This window comes from Chlorocebus sabaeus, chromosome 22, assembly GCF_047675955.1.
Source record: "Chlorocebus sabaeus isolate Y175 chromosome 22, mChlSab1.0.hap1, whole genome shotgun sequence".
Lineage (NCBI taxonomy): Eukaryota > Metazoa > Chordata > Mammalia > Primates > Cercopithecidae > Chlorocebus > Chlorocebus sabaeus.
The window spans coordinates 61,692,849-61,720,748 of NC_132925.1; the positions used below are offsets into that span (position 1 = coordinate 61,692,849).

The 27,900-nt window shown below is 38.8% G+C and overlaps 1 protein-coding gene across 14 annotated transcripts in view; it reads right to left on the minus strand.

Moving 5' to 3' along the window:
- The window catches only part of CNTN4 (contactin 4), a 976,967-nt gene that overhangs the window by 153,845 nt on the left and 795,222 nt on the right, over nucleotides 1-27,900 (minus strand). For all 14 annotated transcript variants that reach the window (XM_073009922.1, XM_007985035.3, XM_073009921.1 and 11 more), the window contains 3 exons: nucleotides 25,995-26,179; nucleotides 12,465-12,601; nucleotides 10,235-10,364 (listed from right to left, as the gene is read on the minus strand). In XM_073009922.1, coding sequence (XP_072866023.1) covers nucleotides 10,235-10,364; nucleotides 12,465-12,601; nucleotides 25,995-26,179 — 452 coding nt within the window. The remainder of the gene's footprint in view (nucleotides 1-10,234; nucleotides 10,365-12,464; nucleotides 12,602-25,994; nucleotides 26,180-27,900) is intronic.

Below are 27,900 nucleotides of genomic sequence, written 5' to 3' on the forward strand. Positions count from 1 at the left end.
CCATTTTACAAGACTCTATTTACTCTAATTGTAATACACCTTCATGAGTCGGGGAATAATGGTTATCACCCGGGGAGTTGTGCAGCACCTCAAGGATGCCTACAGGGGTATATCCCACAAGTGAATCTCATCCATGACTCAGGCTAATACAGCAGAAAAGGTCTGGGAACAGTTGCCTTGGGAAATAATAAGCTATCAATTATAATAGTTCAGTCACAGACAAGGACACTTCCATTTGATGTACTCATAACCAGGCCTACCAATACACTGACCTCAAGATAAAAGTCTCTCTATGGCGTTTGCCCATCCAGTGAGTAAATCACCCAGCACACAGATTAACTATTTAGCAGCTTAAATCCATTAAATACAGACATGTTACATACACATTAAATACCAAGACAGGACACATAAAATAAAACCAAGGGAAAAACCTATTAAATATATGCTTCCTAACCATCTCTTATTCATGACTGTAGGGCTATCACCCAACATTAACAGGAGTCTCCTCTATAGCACTGAAGATTCCTGAAATTTAATCAAAATGTGGAACTAACATACATATTTTTTCATTCTTATACAGATTACCAAGAGATAATTTTTTTTTTTTTTGGAGACAGTCTCACTCTGTTACCCAGGCTGGAGTGCAGTGGCGCAGTCCTGGCTGACTGCAACCTTTGCCTCCCGGGTTCAAGTGATTCTCCTGCCTCAGCCTCCCAGGTAGCTGGGACTATAAGCGTGCACTGCCATGTCCAGCTAATTTTTGTACTTTTAGTAGAGATAGGGTTTTGCCATGGTGGCCAGGCTGTTCTGGAACTCCTGACCTCACATGATCCACCCACCTCGACCTCCCAAATTGCTGGGATTACATGCGTGAGCCACTTGGCCAAGAGATAATCTTAACAAGAGATTATCTTGTTTCCATTTTGTTTCTTTGTTCAATTCAGCATCCTCATGATTATAACACAGGTAATGACAATTTAGTTATTTGATCCAAAAAAGCCAAACTATTACTGCTATATAAGGAACAAAGTGACTTGTGGAAAACAATCATATTATAGCTTACCCAAGTTAACCAGTATTAATTTCTGAGTAGTTTTAAATAGTCAGATGTCTTCTCCCTTATTCACTTAAGAGGGACTCTAGCGGTTTATGCACTCAATCCTTAACTGCTCTTCAATTTACCTGAAATACATTACTGGGAATTTTTGGAAGGGAAAATGGGATGTTAAATAGGGAACTTCTAAGCTTGTCATTCAAGAATCTCCAAAACTGGTCCTTAATGACTTCTCCATCTTTCTTTTCTTTTTTTTTGAGAAGGAGTTTCGCTCTTGTTGCCCAGGCTGGAGTGCAATGGCACGATCTTGGCTCACTGCAACCTCTGCCTCCCGGGTTCAAGCTATTCTCCTGCCTCAGCCTGCTGAGTAGCTGGGACTACAGGTGCCCACCACGACACCTGGCTAATTTTTGTATTTTTAGTAGATATGGGGTTCCACCATGTTGGCCAGGCTGGTCTCGAACGCCTGACCTTTAAGAGGACCTTTAAGAGGTGAAGACCTTATGGGGTGAAGCCCTTCACAAGTGTGAAGCACCTTATGAATGGGATTAGTACCCTTCTAAAAGAGGCCCAAAAGATTCTAACCCCTTCTACCATGTGAAGACACAGTGAGAGGTTGGCAGTCTGCAACCTAGAAGGGGGCCTTCAGCAGAACCCGGCCATGCTGGCACCCTGGTCTCACACTTCCAGCTTCCAAAATATCAGAAATAAACATTTGTTGTCTATAAGCTACCATGTTTATGGTATTTTTGTTATAGCAGCTTCAACACACTAACACTTCTAGTTTGCTGGCTTTGGGAAACTTATGAGCTCAGATCAAAAATTCATTTGTAATTAGACAATTCCAGTTGGAAATGATTTTTAAATAAACTCCTTAATGCAAAAGTTGGAGCAATGATTCCAAGCTAACAGGCCTTGAATCCTGGTACTAGAGGGAGAGAGGGGAGGGCTATGCAAAGAGTGGCTTTAAGCCATTATGCATACACATATGCATACACATATATTCTGTTAATTTAGGCTGCAGGTAGGCACTCTAGATAAAAATCATTAAACAGTTTTTCTCACTTTATTGGAGTCATTTGTTTCTATCAAATTTTCTTATTTTAATAAAGGGATCCACAAAATCTTTTTAAATTATAAAGGAGTCCCTAGATTTATAAATTGGCTAGCACTCATCTAGTGGGATTTGAGACACTATGATTCATTTCATTAGGCCACATCTCACTTTTAGCTGCTTTTCCAACTAGCTGACATACAGTAGAATAGAGAACACACTTGTTTTAGAAGAAACTCCTAAGCAATCTTGCCATGGTGAACTGTACTCCAAAAGACTCAGTTCCAAGTACCAGTAGTTAGCAAATCTGGGCAGAAGGGAATCATCATCCTTGTCCTGGAAGGGGTTGAAAATTATTGTTCCTAATATTTATAGGGTGAGAAGTATGTGTGTTTAGGCTTCCAAGTAGGCCTAGCCAAGCTGATACTTATTCCAAGAACATAAAACCATTACTAGGCCTCTTTGAAAAAGGCTCCATCCCCATGAAATCTCACAATCATTATTTTTGATAGGATTTGGGTCAATGCTAAGGAACTTAGAAGAGCAGTTGTGGAAGTTTTCCTTTCTTTTTATTTTTTTTACATTGCACAGAATGGAAGTACATTCTACTCCAGAACATTTACTTCTATATGCAAGATTTAGATGCTAGGCACCAAAGAATGTTTTTCAAAAGGGAAAGTCAGGACTCTGAAACTGGACAATGTATCAGAGCATGTGAATTAGCTCCTTTGTGTGCTGTTTTTCCCTATTCATAATCTTCCATTATGCTCTCACCAAGGTGAATGACTACTTACTTAAAGCCTCTAAAATAGGAGGCAGTTCCCAAATCATTTACATTTGATTTTGTGTTTTTAGTTTTCATTATCACCTCTTCTTTTATAATAATAGACAAATTCAAAATTTTTCTATAGGATAATGCAAGTTGTTGATCTTAACTTTTTTTTTTAACGTCCATAGATTCATTTGTTCACTCGACTGTTTTCAATTGTTTACTGACCTAATCTATTAATCCATTTAATAAAATAATCTCTCAACTTCTTTATTCATTTAACACACTCATTCATTCTTACATTCATTCAATATTTATTGAGTGCACACTATGTGCTTCAATATTATATTAAGTCCTAGTAATAAAATGATGAATTGAACCAAATATGATCCTTGACATCACAGGGAGGTTAAAATGCAGTGGAAGAAAAATATAGAAAGATCACAAAAAAAATGTCAACTGTTAAGTGTGGCATCTTTCATAAAGGAGAGGTAAAAGATAGTATAAAAATCTGTAATAGGAATAGTTGACCCAAGCATGATTTTCTGAGGAAGCAACAATGAAGCTAGAAGATGGGAAATGAGAAGGAGCTGCAGAAGTGAAGAGGGGAAGGAAAAGCGTTTCAGGCAGAGGATGCACTCACTATGTACCAGTGGCCTGCAGAGGAAGGGAGGATGGTGAATATGCAGAACAGAACGGTCAATGCAGCTGAAGAGGAGGGAGGAAGTGGCACATGATGAAAAATGTAGTTGGAAGAAAGACCATTAATGCATAGTCTGGAAAAATTCAGATGTGGAAGAGCAGGATTTATTCTGTCAGCTATTCAAATAAGCCTTTCCAAACCAAGTCAGCTCTTATTCCCTCCAAGCTCAAGTTTGTACCAAATCAGCAGCAGACTCCAAAAAGCATCTCAAAAACTTTGCTCAATTTAGAAGTGCAGTCAATAGAGGAATAAAAATGAGTGCGGGGGGGGGGGGGGGTGCCCAAGATGGCTGAATAGGAACAGCTCCAGCCTCCAGCTCTCAGCATGAGCGACACAGAAGATGGGTGATTTCTGCATTTTCAACTGAGGTACTGGGTTCATCTCACTGGGCGTGTCAGATAGTCAGTGCTGGTCAGCGGGTGCAGCCCGACCAGCGAGAGCTGAAGCAGGGCGAGGCATCACCTCACCTGGTAAGCGCAAAGGGGAAGGGAATTCCTTTTCCTAGCCAAAGGAAACAGACACACAACACCTGGAAAAGCAGGTAACTCCCACCCTAATACTGAGCTTCACCAAGGGTCTTAGCAAATGGCACACCAGGAGATTATATCCCACACCTGGTCTGGAGGGTTGCACACCCACGGAGCCTCCCTCATTGCTAGCACAGCAGTCTGAGATCTAACTGCAAGGCGGCAGCAACGCTGGGGGAGGGGCGCCCACCATTGCTGAGGCTTAAGTAGGTAAACAAAGCCACAGGGAAGCTCGAATTGGGTGGACCCCACTGCAGCTCAAGGAGGCCTGCCTGCCTCTGTAGACTCCACCTCTGGGGACAGGGCATAGCTAAACAAAAAGCAGCAGAAACCTCTATAGATGTATAAGTCCCTGTCTGACAGCTTTGAAGAGAGCAGTGGTTCTCCCACCATGGAGGTTGAGATCTGAGAACGGGCAGACTGCCTGCTCAAGTGGGTCCCTGACCCCTGAGTAGCCTAACTGGGAGACAACCCCCACTAGGTGCAGACTGACACCTCACACCTCACACCGTGGGGTACACCTCTGAGACAAAGCTTCCAGAGCAAGAATCAGACAGCAACACTCACTGTTCAGCAATATTCTAGCTTCTGCAGCCTCTGCTGCTGATACCCAGGCAAACAGGGTCGGAAGTGGACCTCAAGCAAAATCCAACAGACCTGCAGCTGAGGGTCCTAACTATTAGAAGGAAAACTAACAAACAGAAAGGACATCCACACGAAAACCCCATCAGTATGTCACCATCATCAAAGACCAAAGGAAGATGAAACCACAAAGATGGGGAAAAAGCAGTGCAGAAAAGCTGGAAATTCAAAAAATCAGAGCGCATCTCCCCCTCCAAAGGAATGCAGCTCATTGCCAGCAGCGGAACAAAGCTCAATGGAGAATGACTTTGACGAGTTGAGAGAAGAAGGCTTCAGTCAATGAAACTTCTCATAGCTAAAGGAGGAACTACTTACCCAGGGCAAAAAAACTAAAAATCTTGAAAAAAGAATGGATGAATGGATAATTAGAATAATCAATGCAGAGAAGGCCAAAAAGAACTGATAGAGATGAAAACCATGACACGAGAACTACATGACAAATGCACAAGCTTCAGTAACCGACTCGATCAACTGGAAGAAAGAGTATCAGTGACTGAAGATCAAATGAATGAAATGAAGCGAGAAGAGAAGTGTGGAGAAAAAAGAGTAAAAAGAAATGAACAAAGCATCCAAGAAATATGGGATTATGTGAAAAGACCAAATCTACATCTGATTGGTGTGCCTGAAAGTGACGGGGAAATGGAACCAAGTTGGAAAACACTCTGCAGGATATCATCCAGGAGAACTTCCCCAACCTAGTAAGGCAGGCCAACATTCAAATTCAGGAAATACAGAGAATGCCACAAAGATACTCCTTGAGAAGAGCAACTCCAAGACACATAATTGTCAGGTTCATCAAAGTTGAAATGAAGGAAAAAATGTTAAGGGTGGCCAGAGAGAAAGGTCGGGTTACACACAAAGGGAAGCCCATCAGACTAACAGCAGATCTCTTGGTAGAAACTCTCCAAGCCAGAAGAGAGTGGGGGCCAATATTCAACATTCTTAAAGAAAAGAATTTGCAACCCAGAATTTCATATCCAGCCAAACTAAGTTTCATAAGTGAAGGAGAAATAAAATCCTTTACAGACAAGCAAATGCTTGGAGATTGTGTCACCACCAAGCCTGCCCTACAAGAGATCCTGAAGGAAGCACTAAACATGGGAAGGAACGACCGGTACCAGCCATTGCAAAAACATGCCAAAATGTAAAGACCATCAAGGCTAGGAAGAAACTGCATCAACTAATGAGCAAAATAACCAGCTAATATCACAATGACAGGATCAAGTTCACACATAGTAATATTAACCTTAAAGGTAAATGGACTAAATGGTCCAATTAAAAGACACAGACTGGCAACCTGGATAAAGAGTCAAGGACCATCAGTCTGCTGTATTCAGGAGACCCATCTCATGTGCAGAGATACACACAGGCTCAAAAAATAAAGGGATGGAGGAAGATCTACCAAGCAAATGGAAAACAAAAGAAGCATGGGTTGCAATACTAGTCTCTGATAAAACAGACTTTAAACCATCAAAGATCAAAAGAGACAAAGAAGGCCATTACCTAATGGTAAAGGGATCAATTCATCAGGAAGAGCTAACTATCCTAAATATATATGCACCCAATACAGGAGCACCCAGATTCATAAAGCAAGTCCTTAGACACTTACAAAGAGACTTACACTCCCATACAATAATAATGGGAGACTTTAACACCCCACTGTCAACATTAGACAGATCAACGAGACAGAAAGTTAACAAGGATATCCAGGAATTGAACTTAACTCTGCACCAAGCGGACCTAATAGACATCTACAGAACTCTCCACCCCAAATCAACAGATTCTCAGCACCACGTCACACTTATTCCAAAACTGACCACATAGTTGGAAGTAAAGCACTCCTCAGCAAATGTACAAGAATAGAAATTATAACAAACTGTCTCTCAGACCACAGTGCAATCAAACTAGAACTCAGGACTAAAAAACTCAATCAAAACCGCTCAACTACATGGAAACTGAACAACCTGCTCCTGAATGACTACTGGGTACATAATGAAATGAAGGCAGAAATAAAGATGTTCTTTGAAACCAATGAGAACAAAGATACAACATACCAGAATCTCTGGAACACATTTAAAGCAGTGTGTAGAGGGAAATTTATAGTACTAAATGCCCACAAGAGAAAGCAGGAAAGATCTAAAATTGACACCCTAACATCACAATTAAAAGAACTAGAGAAGCAAGAGCAAACACATTCAAAAGCTAGCAGAAGGCAAGAAATAACTAAGATCAGAGCAGAACTGAAGGAGATAGAGACACAAAAAACCCTCCAAAAAAATCAAGGAATCCAGGAGTTGGTTTTTTGAAAAGATCAACAAAATTGATAGACTGCTAGCAAGATTAATAAAGAAGAAAAGAGAAGAATCAAATAGACGCAATAAAAAATGATAAAGAGGATATCACCACCGACCCCACAGAAATACACACTACCATCAGAGAATACTATAAATACCTCTACGCAAACTAGAAAATCTAGAAGAAATGGATAATTTCCTGGACACTTACACTCTCCCAAGACTAAACCAGGAAGAAGTTGAATCCCTGAATAGACCAATAGCAGGCTCTGAAATTGAGGCAATAATTAATAGCCTGCCAACCAAAAAGAGTCCAGGACCAGATGGATTCACAGCTGAATTATACCAGAGGTATAAGGAGGAGTTGGTACCATTCCTTCTGAAACTATTCCAATCAATAGAAAAAGAGTGAATCCTCTCTAACTCATTTTATGAGGCCAACATCATTCTGATATCAAAGCCTGGCAGAGACACAACAAAAAAAGAGAATTTTAGACCAATATCCCTGGTGAACATCGATGCAAAAATCCTCAATAAAATACAGGCAAACCGAATCCAGCAGCACATCAAAAAGCTTATCCGCCATGATCAAGTGGGTTTCATCCCTGGGATGCAAGGCTGGTTCAACATACGCAAATCGATAAATGTAATCCAGCACATAAACAGAACCAAAGACAAAAACCACATGATGATCTCAATAGATGCAGAAAAGGCCTTTGACAAAATTCAACAGCCCTTCATGCTAAAATCTCTCAATAAATTTGGTATTGATGGAATGTATCTCAAAATAATAAAAGCTATTTATGACAAACCCACAACCAATATCATACTGAATGGGCAAAAACTGGAAGCATTCGCTTTGAAAACTGGCACCAGACAGGGATGCCCTCTCTCACCACTCCTATTCAACATAGTGTTGGAAGTTCTGGCTAGGGCAATGAGGCAAGAGAAAGAAATTAAGGGTATTCAGTTAGGAAAAGAAGAAGTCAAATTGTCCCTGTTTGCAGATGACATGATTGTATACTTAGAAAACCCCATTGTCTCAGCCCAAAATCTCCTTAAGCTGATAAGAAACTTCAGCAAAGTCTCAGGATACAAAATCAATGTGCAAAGATCACAAGCATTCATATACACCAGTAACAGACGAACAGAGAACCAAATCATGAATGAACTCCCATTCACAATAGCTTCAAAGAGAATAAAATACCTAGGAATCCAACTTGCAAGGGATGTAAAGGACCTCTTCAAGGAGAACTACAAACCACTGCTCAGTGAAATAAAAGAGGACACAAACAAATGGAAGAACATATCATGCTCATGGACAGGAAGAATCAATATTGTGAAAATGGCCATACTGCCCAAGGTAATTTATAGATTCAATGCCATCCCCATTAAGCTACCAATGACTTTCTTCACAGAATTGGAAAAAACTGCTTTAAAGTTCATATGGAACCAAAAAAGAGCCCGCCTTGCCAAGACAATCCTAAGCCAAAAGAACAAATCTGGAGGCATCACACTACCAGACTTCAAACTATACTACAAGGCTACAGTAACCAAAACAGCATGATACTGGTACCAATACAGAGATATAGACAAATGGAACAGAACAGAGCCCTCAGAAAAAATACCACCATCTACAGCCATCTGACCTTTGACAAAGCTCAGAAAAACAAGAAATGGGGAAAGGATTCCCTGGGAAAATTGGCTAGCCATAAGTAGAAAGCTGAAACTGGATCCTTTCCTTACTCCTTATACGAAAATTAATTCAAAATGGATTAGAGACTTAAATGTTAGACCTAAACCCATAAAAACCCTAGAGGAAAACCTAGGTAATACCATTCAGGACATAGGCATGAGCAAGGACTTCATGTCTAAAACACCAAAAGCAATGGCAACAAAAGCCAAAATTGACAAATGGGATCTAATTAAACTAAAGAGCTTCTGCACAGCAAAAGAAGCTACCATCAGAGTGGACAGGAAACCTACAGAATGGGAGAAAATTTTTGCAATCTACTCATCTGACAAAGGGCTATTATAGAGAACCTACAAAGAACTCAAACAAATTTACAAGAAAAAAACTAACAACCCCATCAAAAAGTGGGCAAAGGATATGAACAGACACTTCTCAAAAGAAGACATTCATACAGCCAATAGACACATGAAAAAATGCTCATCATCACTCACCATCAGAGAAATGCAAATCAAAACTACAATGAGATACCATCTCACACCAGTTAGAATGGCAATCATTAAAAAAACAGGAAACAACAGATGCTGGAGAGGATGTGGAGAAATAGGAACACTTTTACACTGTTGGTGGGACTGTAAACTAGTTCAACCATTGTGGAAAACAGTGTGGCGATTCCTCAAGGATCTAGAACTAGAAATACCATTTGACCCAGCCATCCCATTACTGGGGATATACCCAAAGGATTATAAATCATGCTGCTATAAAGACATGTGCACACATATGTTTATTGTGGCACTATTCACAATAACAAAGACTTGGAATCAACCCAAATGTCCATCAGTGGCAGACTGGATTAAGAAAATGTGGCACATATACACCATGGAATACTATGCAGCCATAAAAAAGCATGAGTTCGTGTCCTTTGTAGGGACATGGATGAAGCTGGAAATCATCATTCTCAGCAAACTTTCACAAGAACAGAAAACCAAACACCGCATGTTCTCACTCATAGGTGGGAATTGAAAATGAGATCACTTGGACACAGGCAGGGGAACATCACACACCGGGGCCTATTGTGGGGAAAGGGGAGGGGGGAGGGATAGCATTAGGAGATATACCTAATGTAAATGATGAGTTAATGGGTGCAGCACACCAACATGGCACATGTATACATATGTAACAAACCTGCACGTTGTGCACATGTACCATAGAACTTAAAGTATAATAATAAAAAGAAAAAAGAAAAAAGAAAAAGAAATAAAAATGAGTGCCAAGGGAAGCATGGTCCCACTGTAAACATCAGAGGAGGCTGATTTAGAAAGCGTCCTCTTGTTATTGCTTATAGACTTGCATATTACTTGTTTCTCCAGTAGTATCTCTGGCCTAAAGATTTCTTTACTCCTTTTCTTGGATTGAACATTCATGCTTGGCAAAGAACAAGTTAGTTTAGTGATTTAAAGAGTTTTTACTTTTTTTTTTTCTTGCCAGTTTTAAGACTCACCTATAACACTAAGCTCTGCGTTGGAAAAGATAACTCCATGTTTATTCTCTGCCAAACACTGATACATGCCAGCATCTGAGAGGTTCACTATTGTTATGTTGAGTGTTCCTTGCTCAATTTGAATTCTATCCTGTGAAAGAAAAGAGGAACATAAAAACAATGACCTTCTACAACTGAGACTTTAAGGCAATTTTACCATGTGTAATATCAAGGAAGCTTAATGGGAAGAAAATAGCCATCATATAAGCAATTTACATAACATGATCTATTTATCTGTCAACTAAATTTTCTGGCAGGTCAGATGCTAAATGGAACAACCAGTACATCAGTTGGTAAATGGAATTTAAATTGTAGGATTCTCTTGAGTTCTCAATGATTTAATAGTGGAGCCATCCAGATTAATACCCTCTCTAAACAGAACTTGAAGTTTAAAATGCTTTTTAACTATAAGGATTTGTACTAACCAGAGTTAGGGGGTTTTGGAAATACAACCAAATTTACTGTTTAGAGTGTTTAAAACACTCACATTTTGAGTAGGTGATACTTTGAAGGTTAATAGGATTACAATTTTGGATGAAACAGAGGCAACTATTTAATATAGGTTGAGGTTTACTGAAAAATGCAGGTATTAATAGTTTAATATTCCCTTAGTTTATGGTTGTCAGTGGTGTGATTTAAGCTGAAGTCCATCTGGTGGCCAATCTGAAGGAGGCAAAGTTAGTACGTGGCACAGGAGATCTTCCTTGTTTGTCACTCTGAGGATATACAACTTATGTATCAATTTTCATAAGTATCAAAAAGGATCTCTTCCTCTCCAGGAGCTATGCCAGTCTGTATATATATATATACACACACACACACATATATATATATACACACATACACCGACACACACACACACACACACACACACATATAAAGAGGTACTAGTTTTCTGTTTGCTGCAGGGTTGTGAGTTAGCTGACTGGACACTTTATTAGACTGTGATTAAATCTAGACATCCATATTCCCTCACATTAAGAAACCAGCCCAATTGTCCCACAGAAATGATAATTACCCATTTTTGAATAAATACAGAAATTGACCTGCCTAGTTTTAAAACTTGAAACTTACATTGGTCTCATCTGAGTTCACTCCTCAGGAGGTTGATCCTCAAGCAAGGGACTCAAACTCACTAGATCATGGCAACCAGAGAGTGAGACACAAGACCCTTCATCTGTTGTGATTGCCTCTGTACCCCCACCTAATTCCTTCCTGTACACAGCTGCATCCCTTCCCCAGCTACATAAACTCCCAATTTTAGTTGGTTGGAGAGATGGATTTGAGACTGCTCTCCCATTCTCTTTGACTAAAGCACCTGACAAAGCCTTATTTCCTGGCAATACTCACTGTCTCAGTGATTGGCTCTCTGCACAGCAAGCAACAGGACCTAGACTAACCCCCTGGCATTTTGGTTAACAATTACACAAAGGGAGGAAAAAACCAGTACCTAGGTACATATACTCTTGCAATTTGTTTGAGTCTGGCTTTTATAATAGGATCATGGACAAGCTGGAGCCCTTCCAGCAAATGGAGAAGATGCATGAGGCAGGGGGTGGGTTAGACAAAACAGCCCCCTTTCTCTTCCTGTCATGTAAATTCACATGGGGGCCATTGCTCTGAGTAGGCACTCTTTCCTGGGTGGCCTACTAGAAGACTGCCTCTCAATTTGGAGCCTGAGGAAAATGTCAAATTTCAATTAACATTTGAGGTTCAGTAGGAAAATACATAAGGAAAATTAATCAGACACAATTATTCCTCATTCTCAGGGTCCCCCACTCTGCCCCTGCTTCATTCAGATTTCTTTGTCAGAGTGTTTCTCTATTTAGATGGACATCCTGCATTGTGACAATGCCCCTTCTCTTGTAGTGGATCCTGGAATGTATCTTCCTTTGTATCTTAGCACAATTGCATGTTCCAGACCTTTTGCATAACTTTCCCATTATAAACTCACAGATGCTAATCTTTGAAGACCAAAGATCTAGTACAAGAGCTTAATTGAAAGCTGGAGAATTGGATTTAAGTGCACTTTCTATTTATCAATTGCATTCACTCTCACGTTTTCCACTATAATGGTGTTTCATTGTTTATTATTTTAGAAACGATTCACCGTTCTCACGTTTCCACGGCAATGAGGCTATATTAAACATTATAGTCAAGACTAAGACACAATTACCATTAATTTGCTTACCCGAGTTAGCAGAGGTTCACCATTTTTTAGCCACCTGTATGTAGGCTTAGGCCTTCCATTTGCTTTACATTCCCAAAAGACATTTTCTTCCATGGCCACGTGAATATCATTTATTTTTTGAATCCAATTAGGTTGAGCTATAGCCGTTCAAAAAGCAAAGAGAAGGTGTATATTCAGTGTATACTCAATCTATTTTTATCATATGCAATCAAAGGGCAAACTACACTTATAATAAAATTCCTTTTCCAGATGTTATGCAAATAACAAGACTGGGTAGACATTCAGGGAGATGTCTACACCCTACTCTGAATACCGTTTTTGTGGTTCATATTGTAGTCTTTTAATCCCTAAATGCAAAATGGATGAAACTACCAATAGCATATGGTAAAATTAACTGTCCCTCTCCTGTAAGGATCTATTATTCCTTTTTTCCTGTCAGTAGAGATTATCTTCCCATTACCCGTTCCCACTTTTAACCGGGCTGGTGTATTCCCAGGTATGCACTACATTTGCAGATAGCTTTGCAGCTAGAGGTAACCATATAACCAAGTTCATGCCAACTGTATGTGTGTGAAAGTGGTGAGAGCAACTTCTGGGTTACTCACTTAAAGATACCTTCCCTAACCTCTTTTTGCCCCTTCACACGGTTGGAAAAGATTGACAATTGAAATAGCCTTGGGTGCAGACATGGAAGCTACATAGGATGAAAATGCTGATCTGTCAGCCTTGGACCATGAATGACCCTGTGGAACAAAGCAGCTCCACACTCACCTGCCATTTTTGAGGAAAATAATGTGAGAGAGAAATAAACTTCTTATCTAAGCTACTTTATTTTGGGGTCTCCTTTGTGAGAATAGCTTAGCTTGTCCTTCACTAATATACTTCACTCCCACATGTTGTATAGATAAATTTTGATTCCTTTCTCCTTTAAGACTATCATCATTGTTTATTATTGATTTCATATTGATAGAATGTTATCTACAGGAATATGACTCTAGAACCCGAAATCTTTAAATAAATCCTGATTTTTATTAAATTTCCTCAGGAAATCAAGTCCTGCCCACAGTCTAACACAGGAATTCAAAGCAGCACTTACTTCCCACATTGCCCAATGCAATCCATTACCCCTCCCCACCCAAATGATACCATATTTTCTGTACTTCATTGAAGTCACATTTTCTTTCCTTATTTTCAATAGATATAAAGACAATGTTAACTCCATGTTCCATAAAAAGTCTTCATAAATATCAAATCTTGCCTCAAGCACAATTCATGCCATTAAGAATAATGATAAACATATTCAGGTAGAAGACCTTCAGCCCAAAGCCATGCAGAAGATAACCATAGCTGTCATTCTGGAATTTTATGTGTTCACAGGGCATTTCTACGGGGTAATGCCTACCAAAGTAAACCTAATAATCAAAGTTGATATCAGTATTTAATTAGGAGATGCTACTCATTATTCTTAACATCACTTCCAGCTGACTTGACCTCAGTATCTTCATTCAATGTTTCAAATCATGCATAATTTATTTCAAAAGGAAACTGCTACTGTTGAGGCCAAGCTGTATATTTTACCTTTTCAATAATAAACAAAACTAGAAAAACACTCAAGAAGTCACTTAACCAGCAGAGGTCTCTAGGCCCTTGAATAAATGCTGCTTTTTTCTTTTCTCACCTATAAGCAATTTTATGTTTTTCAATGAGCAAAACACAAGTTTTACACATCCTCTACTGATGGGATGATGCACTGCTGCATATGAGGGGAGGCCAAAAGGGTCAACTTCAAAAAATTTTAGAACATCAACAAGCATTAACTTGAATGAAGGGTTATAACCTACACCCTTAAAAGAGCTGCAAGTCTTCGCTGTTCTTTATCTTCTTGCTGCTAATGCAAAGGAAGCTAAAAAGGTTCTCTGCTTGGAGAATTTGATGTGTAACCCTGATAGGGCTAATGCAGTTGTATGCCTGATTTCACATTCAACCTGCTGAATATTTACCCCCTACAGAGTCCATGAAAACAAAGCAAACAAGAAAAGCCATAGAAATCTGTGAGGAATATTAACAACGAAACCAAACTTTTGAAAGAGAGTGAGGAAAAAAATGGAAGGGCAAATGTAACTTACGAAGCAATGTCAAGTTGAAGTTCAAAAAGGAAACATCAAAACCACATGCAGAGACAGAGATTTCAATGTCATAGATTTCCTGTAACACTGGGCTTACTTACTGCTTTCTTTCAAAAATGCAGAAAGCTGGAAGCAAAACCTTGCAATCTCAAGAAGTAGGTGAGGCAGAGAAGGGAGAGACTGGAGAGAATTTTGAAAAGACCTTGCAAAGTTCTAACTAGTTAAGCACTTCTGAGGGCTCATTCTGTCTCTTCCCACAGGGTTATGGAGGTCAAGGAATCAGACGAGAATACTCAGTGGTAGTTATTTGTGCTGGCCAAGGTGAAATCAACAAAAAAATTCAGTGTCTGTGAGAGATCACTTGGCACTTTCTTTACTTTTAAAGTAAAATTAATTCATAGAAGACAAATTTGAACTGATATAAACATATTCCTCTCAAAGTGAGTATCTGAACGTGGGCCCATGAAGATCAGAAATGAAATATCATATTATATATGTGACAAAGAGAGATAGTCTTTATCTTAACACGCCAATTGCAAATCTACAGGGCAAAAGCCCATGTAGTAAAGGTTTTCACTCCTGCTCACTTAGATTGGATGAATCATATCTAAATGTGTGAGTTTTTCATACTAGAATAACTAAAGTCATGTGCTTGATGATAATTACTCATATATCTCCATATCTGGAGGGAGAGGGTTACCTAGTTCAAAGTCCTTAGATAACAAAAACCCCAGTTAAGCATATTATAAGATTTATAATTAGCTCCTCCCCCTTTTGTGATAATGCATTGGGTACAGGGTATTTATTGCTTAATATCAAGGTTCAGCTACATTTTACAACTCCTTTTCTAAACACAGGTTGAACATCCCTAATCTGAAGACCTAAAATCTGAAATGCTCTATAATTCAAAACTTTCTGAGTGCCACCATGATGCCACAAGTGGAAAATTTCACACTTGATCTCATAAGACTGGTCATAGCAAATACAGTGAAAACTTTGTTTCATACATTAAATTATGCAAAATATTAAAATGTTGCACAAATTACCTTCATGCTATGTGTTTAAAGTATATATAAAACATAAATAAACTTCACGTTTAGGCTTAGGTCGAAATATTCCAAAATCCTAAAAAATCTAAAATCTGAAACACTTCTGGTCCCAAGCATTTCAGGTAAGGGATATTCAACCTGTATCAACTCAGAGGAAGACCTGAACAGGTTAGTTCAGTACTATTATTTCAGAAGCCATTTCTAAATGTCTTTTTCTTTGTAATATATGCAGACCCCACATATTAAGCAGAATTAAACACATTCACATATTGAAAGAGAACCATCTGTTTTGAACTTCCATATCATTTCAAGATTTGAAACGAATTCTTCTAGGACTCCTTAAGTATTGTTCTCAAACTACAAATTCAAATATAAGGTTAAATGGTTGTGCTGGGATTTGACCCTGTGACACAGTTTGTCTCCTGGATAGATAAACAATCTCTTCATTTCAATCTTTTATTCAATAACTGCCAGAAATGACCTAAATCAGCGTTTGTGTATTCCAGCCACTGGAATTGTAGAAGCATCTTATCCAATAATAATTTACATTGTAGGCAGATATAATTTAAACTCAGTGGGTCAAACAATTCTCAGGAGCATTTGGCTCTTCGATTTTCTAAAAATAGAAATTTCTAACTGAAAGAAATGCCAACATATGCCTTAGACCTTAGAAATTTAAAAATCTAAAAGAAAGGATACGATGGCAAAAAACAAAAACAAACAAAAAAAACCCCTCTAAATTACTATTACAAAGATGACCTGTAGACAGTCACAGTTATTTCTGGTTGCTCACACAATTTTGGAGAAGATGAATCATCTACAGGAAATGCAGGAGTTTCACTGACATTGCTTAAGAATTTTAATGATAGTAGACTTTATGAGTTTGGAGATAATTACTTGGCTTTAGTTTACCACCTACCTACATAATGCTTTCCAAATCTTTCTCTCTAGCCTGGGATTCTTATGCAATTGACAGAATCATCAAGAAATTCTCACTTTACTTCAAATTCAGGGTTCCTAGTACTGGCATGAGAAATAGTCATTTTACAATGCTACTTAAGAGAGTCTTCCAGTTTATTATTACAGTCTTTTTACAAACCCCTGACTTCCAGTTAGCAGAAGTCACTGAAAAGAATGACCAGCTCTACAAGAAATATGCATGTTGGAATTTAGGGCAAGGTCCATCTTTGATGTTTGTTCAGCACTGACAATCTGCACTTCTCTGGCTTCAGACTCTCATCCACTCTCCACACACCAATCAGTCTCCTCACAGGGGTCTTCAAACTCAATTCCATGAAGCTCTGAGGGTTCTTGGAAGGTACTCCCTTCTACATTCACTCAAATTCTCAATATTTAATTCTGAGCAAGGCTTCTTCCTTGCTGCAGCCTTGCTATGTATTAAATATCGAGAATTTCTTGTAAAATTTCATGTTAAAAAAAGTACCTTGAGAATTAAACTTACAGATACTTTTTTTGATACTTGCCGATATCTTGTATCATAAGAACAGCTTTGGAAATGCAGTCTGGAGATTGGAAGCTTGTTTTCTCCTTGAATTCATATTAGTTTGAACCTAATGATGTCTAACACTCCTTTTTATTTTATTTTTATTTATTTATTTTTTTGACACGGAGTCTCGCTCTGTCACCCAGGCTGGAGTGCAGTGGCGTGATCTCGGCTCACTGCAAGCTCCACCTCCCGGGTTCACAGCATTCTTCTGCCTCAGCCTCCCAAGCAGCTGAGACTACAGGTGCCCGCCACTGCACCTGGCTAATTTTTTGCGTTTTTAGTAGAGATGGGGTTTCATCACGTTAGCCAGGATGGTTTCCATCTCTTGACCTCGTGATCCACCTGCCTTGGACTCTCAAAGTGCTGGATTACAGGCGTGAGCCACTATGCACGGCCTCTCCTTTTGATTTTAATAAGTGAAACCTTTAGCCTTTAGATTGTCTCTTAAACCAACAGGATTCACAGTTCTCCCAGTTTTTTTGTTAATTTGTACTTCATTCACACACTCGTATTTATGGCTTCTTCATCTCTACCTAAGTTAAAACTGACTTGCTTCTGGCAATGGTATGGGAGATGCCATCAGGCCAATCCTTTCACAGATAGCACAGATAGCAATGATAAACTCAAGTCAGAATATGAAAAACCAACTATATGAAGATACACTAAAAGGCAACTCAAAGCTGGCATATTTCTATTAAAAGGTATTCATCAATACATACAGCAAACATAACTGTAGGAAGTAATCTGTGTATCAGATAACAAATAAGATTTCTGAATGTGCTCTGCCTCCTGTAAATGCTACAAAAATTAGGAGAACATTATCATTATTTCATATCTTTAGGTTAATATTGAAAGTCTTCTGTCACCTGGCCAGGCGCAGTGGCTCACGCCTATAATCCCAGCACTTTGGGAGGCCGAGGCAGGTGGATCACTTGAGGTCAGTAGTTTGAAACCAGCCTGGCCAACATGGTGAAACCCTATCTCTGCTAAAAATACAAAAATTAGCCGGGCATGGTGGTGCCTGTCTGTAGTCCCAGCTACTCAGGAGGCTGAGGCGCGAGAATCACTTGAGCCTGGGAGGCAGAGGTTGCAGTGAGCTGAGATCGTACCACTGTACTCCAGCCTGGGCGACAGAGCGAGACTCTGTCTCAAAAATAAATTAATAAATACGTAAATGAAAATGAAGTCTTCTGCCATCTGGTTTTACATCTCTTACTTTCTGTCCAACTATGCCCAGTGAATCCACAGCTCCTGGTGAATAAGGGTCTTTGTCCTCCACTCCAGGAAGTCAGTTCAGAACTTTATGAATGAGTTATAGAATAAAAAAAATGTAAATCAGCAATATGTGCATTTTCAAAAAGGCTGTTGGGCCTGATTTACTCAATTATACCCAGATCAATCAAGCTATGACTCTAACCTTACATAGATTAATTTCTCTATATTTCTTTATATTTTTTAATCTTCAAAGCCTCTACCTAATGTTTCCCTGAATCTGCTCTTGCTCAGTTGAATCCATCCTCTTCTCTTTCCCTTATACACCTCGAGTTCAGTCTGAAATGCAATCAGTAATGGAAACTACTAATAAATGAAATATCTAATCAGCTTCACTTTACACACATCATTTCTAAACCTCATAATATTCAGGTTAAGTGGACTTGCACTCATTTTATAGATAAGACCCAGAGACATTAACATCCAGATTCAGAAAGTGGCTCAGTTAGCAATGGTACACAGGCCTGCTTGGCTCCAACATCCCTTCTCTCTCCAGATCCTCTCAAAAAATATCCAACCCTATCGCAAATGACAATGGGAGCATTCTTTTGAATGTATCCTTCTTAAAGTGCAATCTAAGAACCACTGTAGGTCCCCAGGTTTCCTTAAGGGAGTCCATTATGTCCTCTCTTTCCAATTACACATGTGTCAGACCATATTTTCTTCATATACTTCAATCGAAACAAAATATCATGACAGAATGAATACAGAAGTATATAGGAGAATGCACCTGTATTCTAGTAAGACAGACATTAAAGAGATTTGCAATAATATAAACCATGCCACTCTTTTCATTAAATATTTTTGTTTGGAAAAATATAGTCAGTTTTCTTACAGTATGTTAATTATTTCTAACGTATACTGGTTGTATTTTTGCCATTTTAAAGTAAGTTAAGTTCTAAGTTAAATTCTCCATTTAAATCAATAATACGACATATATGGGTAGATATTGCTCACATAAGCAAAAGCTCTTTGAGCTATCCAATAATTTTTCAGGGTAAAAAGGAGTGCTTAAACCAACAGTTTGAGCACTCCTGCTTAGATAAGCAGAGGAGTTTTTAGATAAATAAATCAACTTAAGCAAAACCTCCTATAAGTAAATTTAAACAATATTCATTGATGAATAAAAAAATGTAACTGCGACATTTTGCCTTCTCTGGGACTACAGAGTGAGACTTGAATTGCATTTCAATATATTGTCCTTGATATGACTCTTTCATGCTTAAAGTTTCTCATTAGGTGAGGACTTTATGCCTCCACTCCTATATTAATTCTCTCTGACTACTATTCACAACATTTCCTCAATGTGTACTCCTTGAAAACTGCAGCAACACACTTTATTGGAACTACCAGATTAAAAAAAGAAACAAAAATTGTTGACTTTATCTTAAGTGACACTCATGGGAATTCAGGGTATCAATATCAGTTCTGTCTAGGACAATTAAGCAAACTGTTGCTCTACTGTGAAATTACCTTATCTACTGTGTTCAATTTTTGGTCTCTCTGCCTTTTAAGCCTCTTTGCGGGGCTGAATATTATCTTGTGATCCCATATACATAGCACATCCATGGGGAATTAGTATGCTCTGCTGTAAGATGCTTCAGTATTCATTTATTGATGACCTTAGAGATACTCAAATACCATTTGCAGTGTCATCAAGTCTACAGTTTTGCCTTTAGAGGCAAAAGACTGTAGCACAAAGGGTCTAGACATTTAGTCTTACATGTAATTTGAAGAAGAAAAAAAGAGTTTTTTTGGACTCAATAACCAGGTGACCAACTTGGAAAATAGAAAGTGAAAAAGTCAGTTGTTCATCCAGATGTTGTCATTTGTGACACTGGTAATGGAAAATGCAAGAAAGAGTATCTGGATGATTGACGGATTTTTTTTTACCTTACCTATTGTATTAAAATGTTGCATTGGCAGGAAAAGTAACACAGGTAGAATAGCAGAAAAAAGCAGTTCTAGCTGTGATTCCCATTCATTGCATTACCTTGAGTAAGTTATTTTATATCTCTGGATCTTATTTGCTTTAATTATAAAAACCAAAGGGCTGGCCCCAGCAGTTACTTCCAGCTTAAGTATTACTGGATTCTGTGAAATATAGCCTTGTTTACTGCTTAAATATTAGATTCCTCATTTCCTAATTATGAAAATGGTTTTACTCTCATAACACCCGTTACAAAGAGAAGAAATTGTACAAAGATATTAAATATCAGGATCTTTTAGTTCACATTTCATTCTACTAAATGATGACTATAATTCTATCAGTCTTTTTGGGCAAAAAGGAAGTGACTACAGAGACAGAATGAAGTGCAAAGATGAATAATTATCAAGTGAATTGAATCCATTTTATACTTCCCTTTCCTTTCTTCAAAGATAATTGTCTTAACACTCTCATTCTACTTTGTGTAGACTGGCTACAATGCCTGATGTGACAGTAAGCTGTTAGTTTCCCAGAGTAGTAGGAACACCTTCTCCTGCATGTAATTTAAACTTCAGCTTCACAATACCATGGGGGGACAGCCTAAACATACAGTATTCTCACCATGTGGTTCTCAGACAAGCAGCATCAACATTACTTGGGAATTTACTAGAAATGCAAATTATTGGTCTTACTCTGGACTTACCAAATCAAAGCCTCCATCTGGTGTGTTCCCACTGGGAACATAGAACGGGACCCAGAATTCTGTGTTGTAATAAGACTTCCAAGTTATTCTGATGCACACTGAAGTTTCAGAACCTCTAGCACAGCATTTGAAATCTAGCTCTGTTTTTTACTGTATAAACTTAAATCAATTACTTTAATATCTTTGGGACTCAATTTCCATATCTATAAACTAGACAGATGTAGGAATGAAATGAGAATATCCTATTGGCTCTAACTCCAAGATATATCTCAAGTCTCTCCATTTCTTTTCCTCTCTTACGTCCTAATCAACAATATCTCTCACCTGGATATTGGCAATGGCCTCCTAACTAGTAGTCCGGCTTTCACTCTTGGTTTCCAATCATCCATTCACTACAAAACAACCTGAGTGGTCTTTTAAAAACATTAATCAAATCGAGTCACCCTCCTGCCTTGAAATGCTGTAATGGCTTCCCACTATACTCAGAGAATAAATCCCAAACTCTGTGCCTGGCTTACAAAGTACTGCAGTCTGTCACCTTCCTAAGGTTCCAACCTTTGCCCCTTGCTCACTACCATTTAGTTAACACTGACTTCCTTGCTGCATATCAAGAACGTCAAGTAGTTTTCTGCCTCAGAGGCTTTGCACTTCCTCACCTTCTGCTAGGAATGCACTTCCCCTTGAAAGCCTAGCTCATTTTCATCCTTTTGGTTTTGGGTCAGAGGGCCATTCTCAGACAAGTCTTTCCTGACTACCTCATCTTATGAAATCTTTCTCTCGCTCTCAGCTACTTTCTATCATATCGATCTAATTATTTAATTATTTATTCGAGATGGAGTCTTGCTCTGTTGCCCAGGCTGGAGTGCAGTGAGTGGCACAACCTCGGCTCACTGGAACCTCTGCCTCCTGGGTTCAAGTGATTCTCCTGCCTCAGCCTCCCGAGTAGCTGGGACTACCAGCATGCACGACCACCACACCCAGCTAATTTTCATATTTTAGTAGAAACGGGGCTGGTTTCGAATTCCTGGCCTCAAGTGACTCACCCACCTAGGCCTCCCAAAGTGCTGGGATTACAGGCGTGAGCCACTGCGCCTGGCCAGTCAACCTAATTATTTTCTTTATCACTCTTACCAGAAAATAAAATGTCTTAGTTAATTTATTTGCTTAATAGTGCATTTCGCTTAACTTCCAGTAAAATATTAGGTCCTTGAGGGCAGAGATTTTGTTTTGCAACCATAGTGCCTAATAATGCCTCCCATATGGTAGGCAATTAAAAAAAGTCTTTTAAACAATAATATATTAAAGTCATTTTGGAAAATGTTTATCTTTAGTAACAAAGATCCATAGCATTTTACCATTGAAAATAAATCTATTTTTAGGAAGTTTTTTAATGCCAAAAAAGACTGAGAAAAGTAGATTAAACTAGACCACGATAGCCAAGTACAGGTCATAGTAAAAACAAATTGGGAAGATGGGGTAGGGTAAAAATGTTCTATGCCTGAACTTGCTTCAGTTCTTCATACATACCAAACATGAGTAGCACAGGCTAACTTGAAGACATGGCCACAGTAGGGACAAACCAACGGGCAATAGGACTTCCATTATTCAGACAATGGGAACAATGATCATGCCCAGCAGGCTTTTGAAAGAAGGTAAAATGTTTTTAATGCAAGAAGGAAAAAAATGGCCATTTTACCAACCCTGAACAGGAGTTAGCACACTTGTGGTTGCTGAAGAGGACAGCTGATGAATGCAATAAACTTGGAACCCAAAGAAGCAGGTTTCTAAGCTCAAACCCATGGTTTATAATCCCTAAGTGCAGCACACCTTAGTGTTGTAAGAAATTCTTGTCAACAAAGACAGAATGTTCATAGATAAGTGACTGGGGTACTCTTTTGCCTTTTATGATCTACATGGTGATTTTAATTATAATAATTCATTTAAATAGGAGGCCTGTGCAGCTGGATATTACAAACACAGCACTGGGAAGACCCAGACCAGAAAAAAGTGTGAGGAAAAAAGATGATAGCCAAGTGCTCATGTATAATTAAGCTCTCCTGTGATTGTGACAATGAAAACAATTAGATAATTTTTGTCACTGATATGCTAGATAAGGAAAAACAAAAGAATAAACATAAATGCAATAGCCAAGTGCTATGGAAGTCAGCTGATCTGACAAGTTTTTAATACCAAGCATGGTTGACAAGTGAAGTAAGGCTGAGTTATCTTCAGAAAGCAGGCAAATTTTATTTTATTCTGCTCTTTTTCCCATGCATGGCTGCAGATAACTCCATTTAAAAAGGAAACATTGTTAGAACCTGATTTTCATCTCCAGGGCAGGATCCCTGAAAAAAACATTTCCCTGCACAGGGCTGGGAGCCAGTGACAAAGTAGATTTTCCATAACAGTAACCCTGGGGTGCTCTATTTCCAGTGCAGGAAACCTCTAACCCACAGGAAAGCAGTATACCAACCCCTGGCTACAGAAAATTTCATACCAGTTTAACATACTGAGAGCAGGAATTTCACTTAACAGAAAATCATGAAAGTTAAAATGACTTTATTCAATTAGTTAAGCTACTCAAATAACATTTAGGAGCAGCCACCACTGAACTGAAGAGACTATTCAACTAAGAAAAAAGAGAAAACGTTGGCCAATTACCTGAATATTCACAGATTGTCCCTATTTGATACAGAAAAAATAATTATTACATTGGTGAGAAAAATGAGACCTAAACAGTTAAAAATACACAGCCATAGCATCTCACTGAATAAATCTGTAACTTACAGTCTCGTATTTTTGCAGTCAGTTAACTGTGGTGTCTTTTGCTTTACAACCCATCAAATAAGATACCAACTATGACAGTTTAAGAGGAAAGCAAAGATTAAATATCAAGTCTGTCATCTGGCATGAGTAGAGTCAGTCCTCTAATATTCTTGAAGATAGACGAATGATGAAAGAGAAGCGCAGATTTATTCAAACAGCTATTGCCCAGCTCATCAAGTGAAGTATTAACACTTTCTACAACTCTGTGTGTTCTCCCGCCCCAGAAGCTGCATCAGGGGAACGTGAGTCCAAAATGCTGAGAGTCACTTAGGGGAGGTCATTGAAGGCTGGCTGATAGTGGAAATCTCCGCCCAGTGTCCAATCAAGCTTTTAAAAAACGTTATGTGATTATCGATCAGAATTCTTTGGCCATAGTTTTTTCTTTTTTTCCTTCCTTCCTTTCCTTTTCCCTTTCCCTCCCTTCCTCCCTTCCTTGCATTTCTTTCTTTCTTTTTGGAAGGCAGAGCTTTATTAGCCTGCCTGGTGGCCATTCTGACAGGCTAGGAAGTGTAGCCTCCCTTGGTCAGAAGCTGTAAACAGGCACTTCGAAGGAGGAGCAAAGGGAACAAACAGGAATTTGTGCTGAATGGAGTGGCCTAATATACATATTTGATAAGCTACAGGAGGAGTCATGGATATTTATGAAAGGAGAAACATGTGCTTGTGCAACTGAGTTTCATGGGTTCTGTGTATGAAATATATACATATGTATATATGAATATACAAATTTAATAAGTCATAGGAGAAGTCATGGATATTTATGAAAGGAGAACCATCTGCATGTGCAACCCTTCATGGGTTTCGGGTATGAAAAATGGCAGTATTAGCATCTGAGGGTGGAGGTTTTGACTCTGCGATGTCAAAAGGCAGACCAGAGGACATGAAACCCCTCACAGCACAACCTCCCTAGAATGACAGAACCATTCTGTGTTGGTGGTCTTTTATCAGGCAAAAAATAAGGGGCAGCATCAGGTGGGTGGTTGATATGAGTGATGGAGTCTTTTCAAAGGGCTAGATTGTATTTAGCCCTTAGGAAAGAAAGGCTCATTGCTGTTAGCGAGGGAGCCGGTATAACTGGGTGTGTCTGACATTACTCTCCCATCATGGCCAAGAACTCATTTTTTGATGCTAATCTGGCCCCTCCCCCTTAGCCATGAGGGGTCCCCTTCTTTCTACTGGAGAGCTTAGAACTTTGGTCATATCTTAAAACCAAAATGCTTTATATGAAGAATTAGTGAAATAAATAGACTTTTGTGGGATCAATCACTGCAAGAAAGAAGAACATTTAAAGCTTTAGAACTACTCTCATTATTTTAATATGCATTGTTGTTTGTTTAAACCATTCTTAAATAATTATCAACCTATAGTATTTGTTTTCTGTATCCCAGACAGATGGGATTCTGGCATGCTCCAATTTGGCAGAACTCAGTTTGCTTTCAAAATGCCTATCCAATGAAATCCTTTTCTAGATTTCAAATCAATATCCTAACAGGGTTTCCAAGATGGTCTCAATAATGACCATGGGCTAGTGGTTTTACATTTATATTATTTGGATCAATGCTGATGATTTGATTGGAATAGGAGCAGCTGCACATAAAATGTCTTTGGGGTGAGAGAGATTTGTCACATTCCACTCTGATAAGAACTAAATTTGGACAGCTTGCATTTTGAAATGTTCATGGTACCACATTAAATTGCTACCAAATAGGAGCAATTACAAAAGATTAACACAAGCCTCAAATCAAAATTCTAATGAAGAAAAGCACAGAGCTTTAAAAAAAGATAAATCAGGAGCAGGAATAATAAAATGTTTCCTGTGTCAGGTTTACAGCTTCAGCAAAGAGAAAAAACAGACTTCTTTGCAAGTGTGTTCACACTAATATCCATCCTCCAAACACATCAGCCTAATGTCTTCCTCTCTGCTCCATCAACATCCTTGCCCCCCTCCTCACTCTCCACACCCAGAATCAGCCAGGGCTAATTATGGAGCAAACCATGAGTTTCATATAATCCTGTGCTGCACAATCTCTCCCAAAATGCCTGAATGCCTCTCAGCTTATGATTTCAATATCAGGAAGTTCTGTAGTACTACAAACGATAAACTGAAATCATACACTTACCATAAAAAGTTAGCTGTCCCCTTGCTACATTTTTCCCTCTGGAATTTTCAGCCACACATTCATATAAACCAGCATCCTCCTGTTGAAAATTAGGGATCTCAAGAATTCCATTTGACTTGTGTCTTCTAGCTTTCCTTGCTATCGGCTTTCCATCAGCTCTTCGCCAGATAATTGTTGGTACTGGACTGATAGCAAGAATAAAAAGGAGTGAATCAAACTAGAGAAAACTGAACCTTTTATTTGAACCTAAACCCCTTCCTTCTTGGTTCTACACATATAAGCTTGCAGTGTTTTGCAAACTTCATTCATTCCTCTATCTCCATTACAATTTTAATCATATCCACATCTCTAGTATTATTTATTTAGTGTTCTTAAAATCAAATAACTTTTCTTAACTTTAAATAAAGTGATCTGGCAGGGCCCAGTGACTCACACCTGTAATCCTGGCACTTTGGGAGGCCGAGGTGGGCGGATCATTTGAGGTCAGGAGTTTGAAACCAGCCTGGCCAACATGGTGAAACCCTATCTTTACTAAAAATACAAAAATATTAGCTGGGCATTGTGGCAGTTGCCTGTAATCTGAGCTACTCAGGAGGCTGAGGCAGGAGGATCACTTGAACACTTGAACCCGGGAAGCGAAAGTTGCAGTGAGCCAAGATCGCACTATTGCACTCCAGCCTGGGCGACAGAGTGAGACTTTGTCTCGGGGAAAAAAAAAAAAAAGAAAAAAAAAAAGTGATCTAGTTCCTAAACACTATTATCATTGAAATAAAAACAGATTTTTATATGTTATATATGTTTTCTCATACTTTTTTTTCTTTTCTTTTTTTTTTTTTTTGAGACAGAGTATCGCTCTGTCACCAGGCTGGAGTGCAGTGGCGCAATCTTGGCTCACTGCAACCTCCGCCTCCTGGGTTCAAGTGATTCTCCCGCCTCAGCCTCCCAAGTAGCTGGGACTACAGGCACCTGCCACCATGCCCAGCTAATTTTTGTATTTTTAGTAGAGATGAGGTTTCACTCATACATGTTTTTTTCTAAATAAAAAATATGAAAATAAAAATGTTCATGTGCATTTGTGGCAAATTAAAGATAGCTGCAAATTCTTTCACATTCCTCCCATTGAGATGAGGTCTATGTCCCCTCCCCTTGAGCTCCCCTAGTAGCTCTTTTTAACCACTTTGACTAATAAATAAGACAGAAGTGATGTTGTAGGATCAAAGCTCAGGTGTTAAGAAACTGGCAGCTTCAGCTTTCTGTCTCATGGCAGCCCTGAGCTGTCCTACGAGAAGAGTGAATACCTTGAGACTGCCAGGAAGGAGAGACTGTACATAAGCCTTCCAGATGACAGTCTCAGTGACACCAGCCTTTCAACATCCCCAACAAAATACCAGAAGTGTGAGACATAAGAGAAACAATGTATTTCCATAAATCCATGTACCAACAATGCAAGTGCCCTACTTTGAGAAATACTCAAATAATGAATCAATGATAGTAGAAATAATGAGCTCATAAAATTTGGGAGACACAACCTATTGCTGACATAGAGGATGGGTTCACTCGAGGTACATTGTTTTGGACAACATGGTTTTTCTCCTTGTCATTTCTATATTGAGAAGCTTACCAACTCATAGCAGTCCATTTGGAAGATGGGTTGGGGAAACTGCTTAAAATAGTGAGAAAAGGAAAGATGCCATCTGTGAGGTCTTTATGTACTCTCAAGGCATCTATCATCCTACTGCCATAACTGTTAGAACATATCTTAAATTGCAGAGAGGGCATCATTGAATCTGCAAATCAATGGTTTAGTGAGCTAACCACAGCTTTTAAGATTGTGGCTTCCTGGCAGGGGATACAATTATTTACTTATTTATTTTTCACAAAAACACACACAGAGAAGTAATTAGAC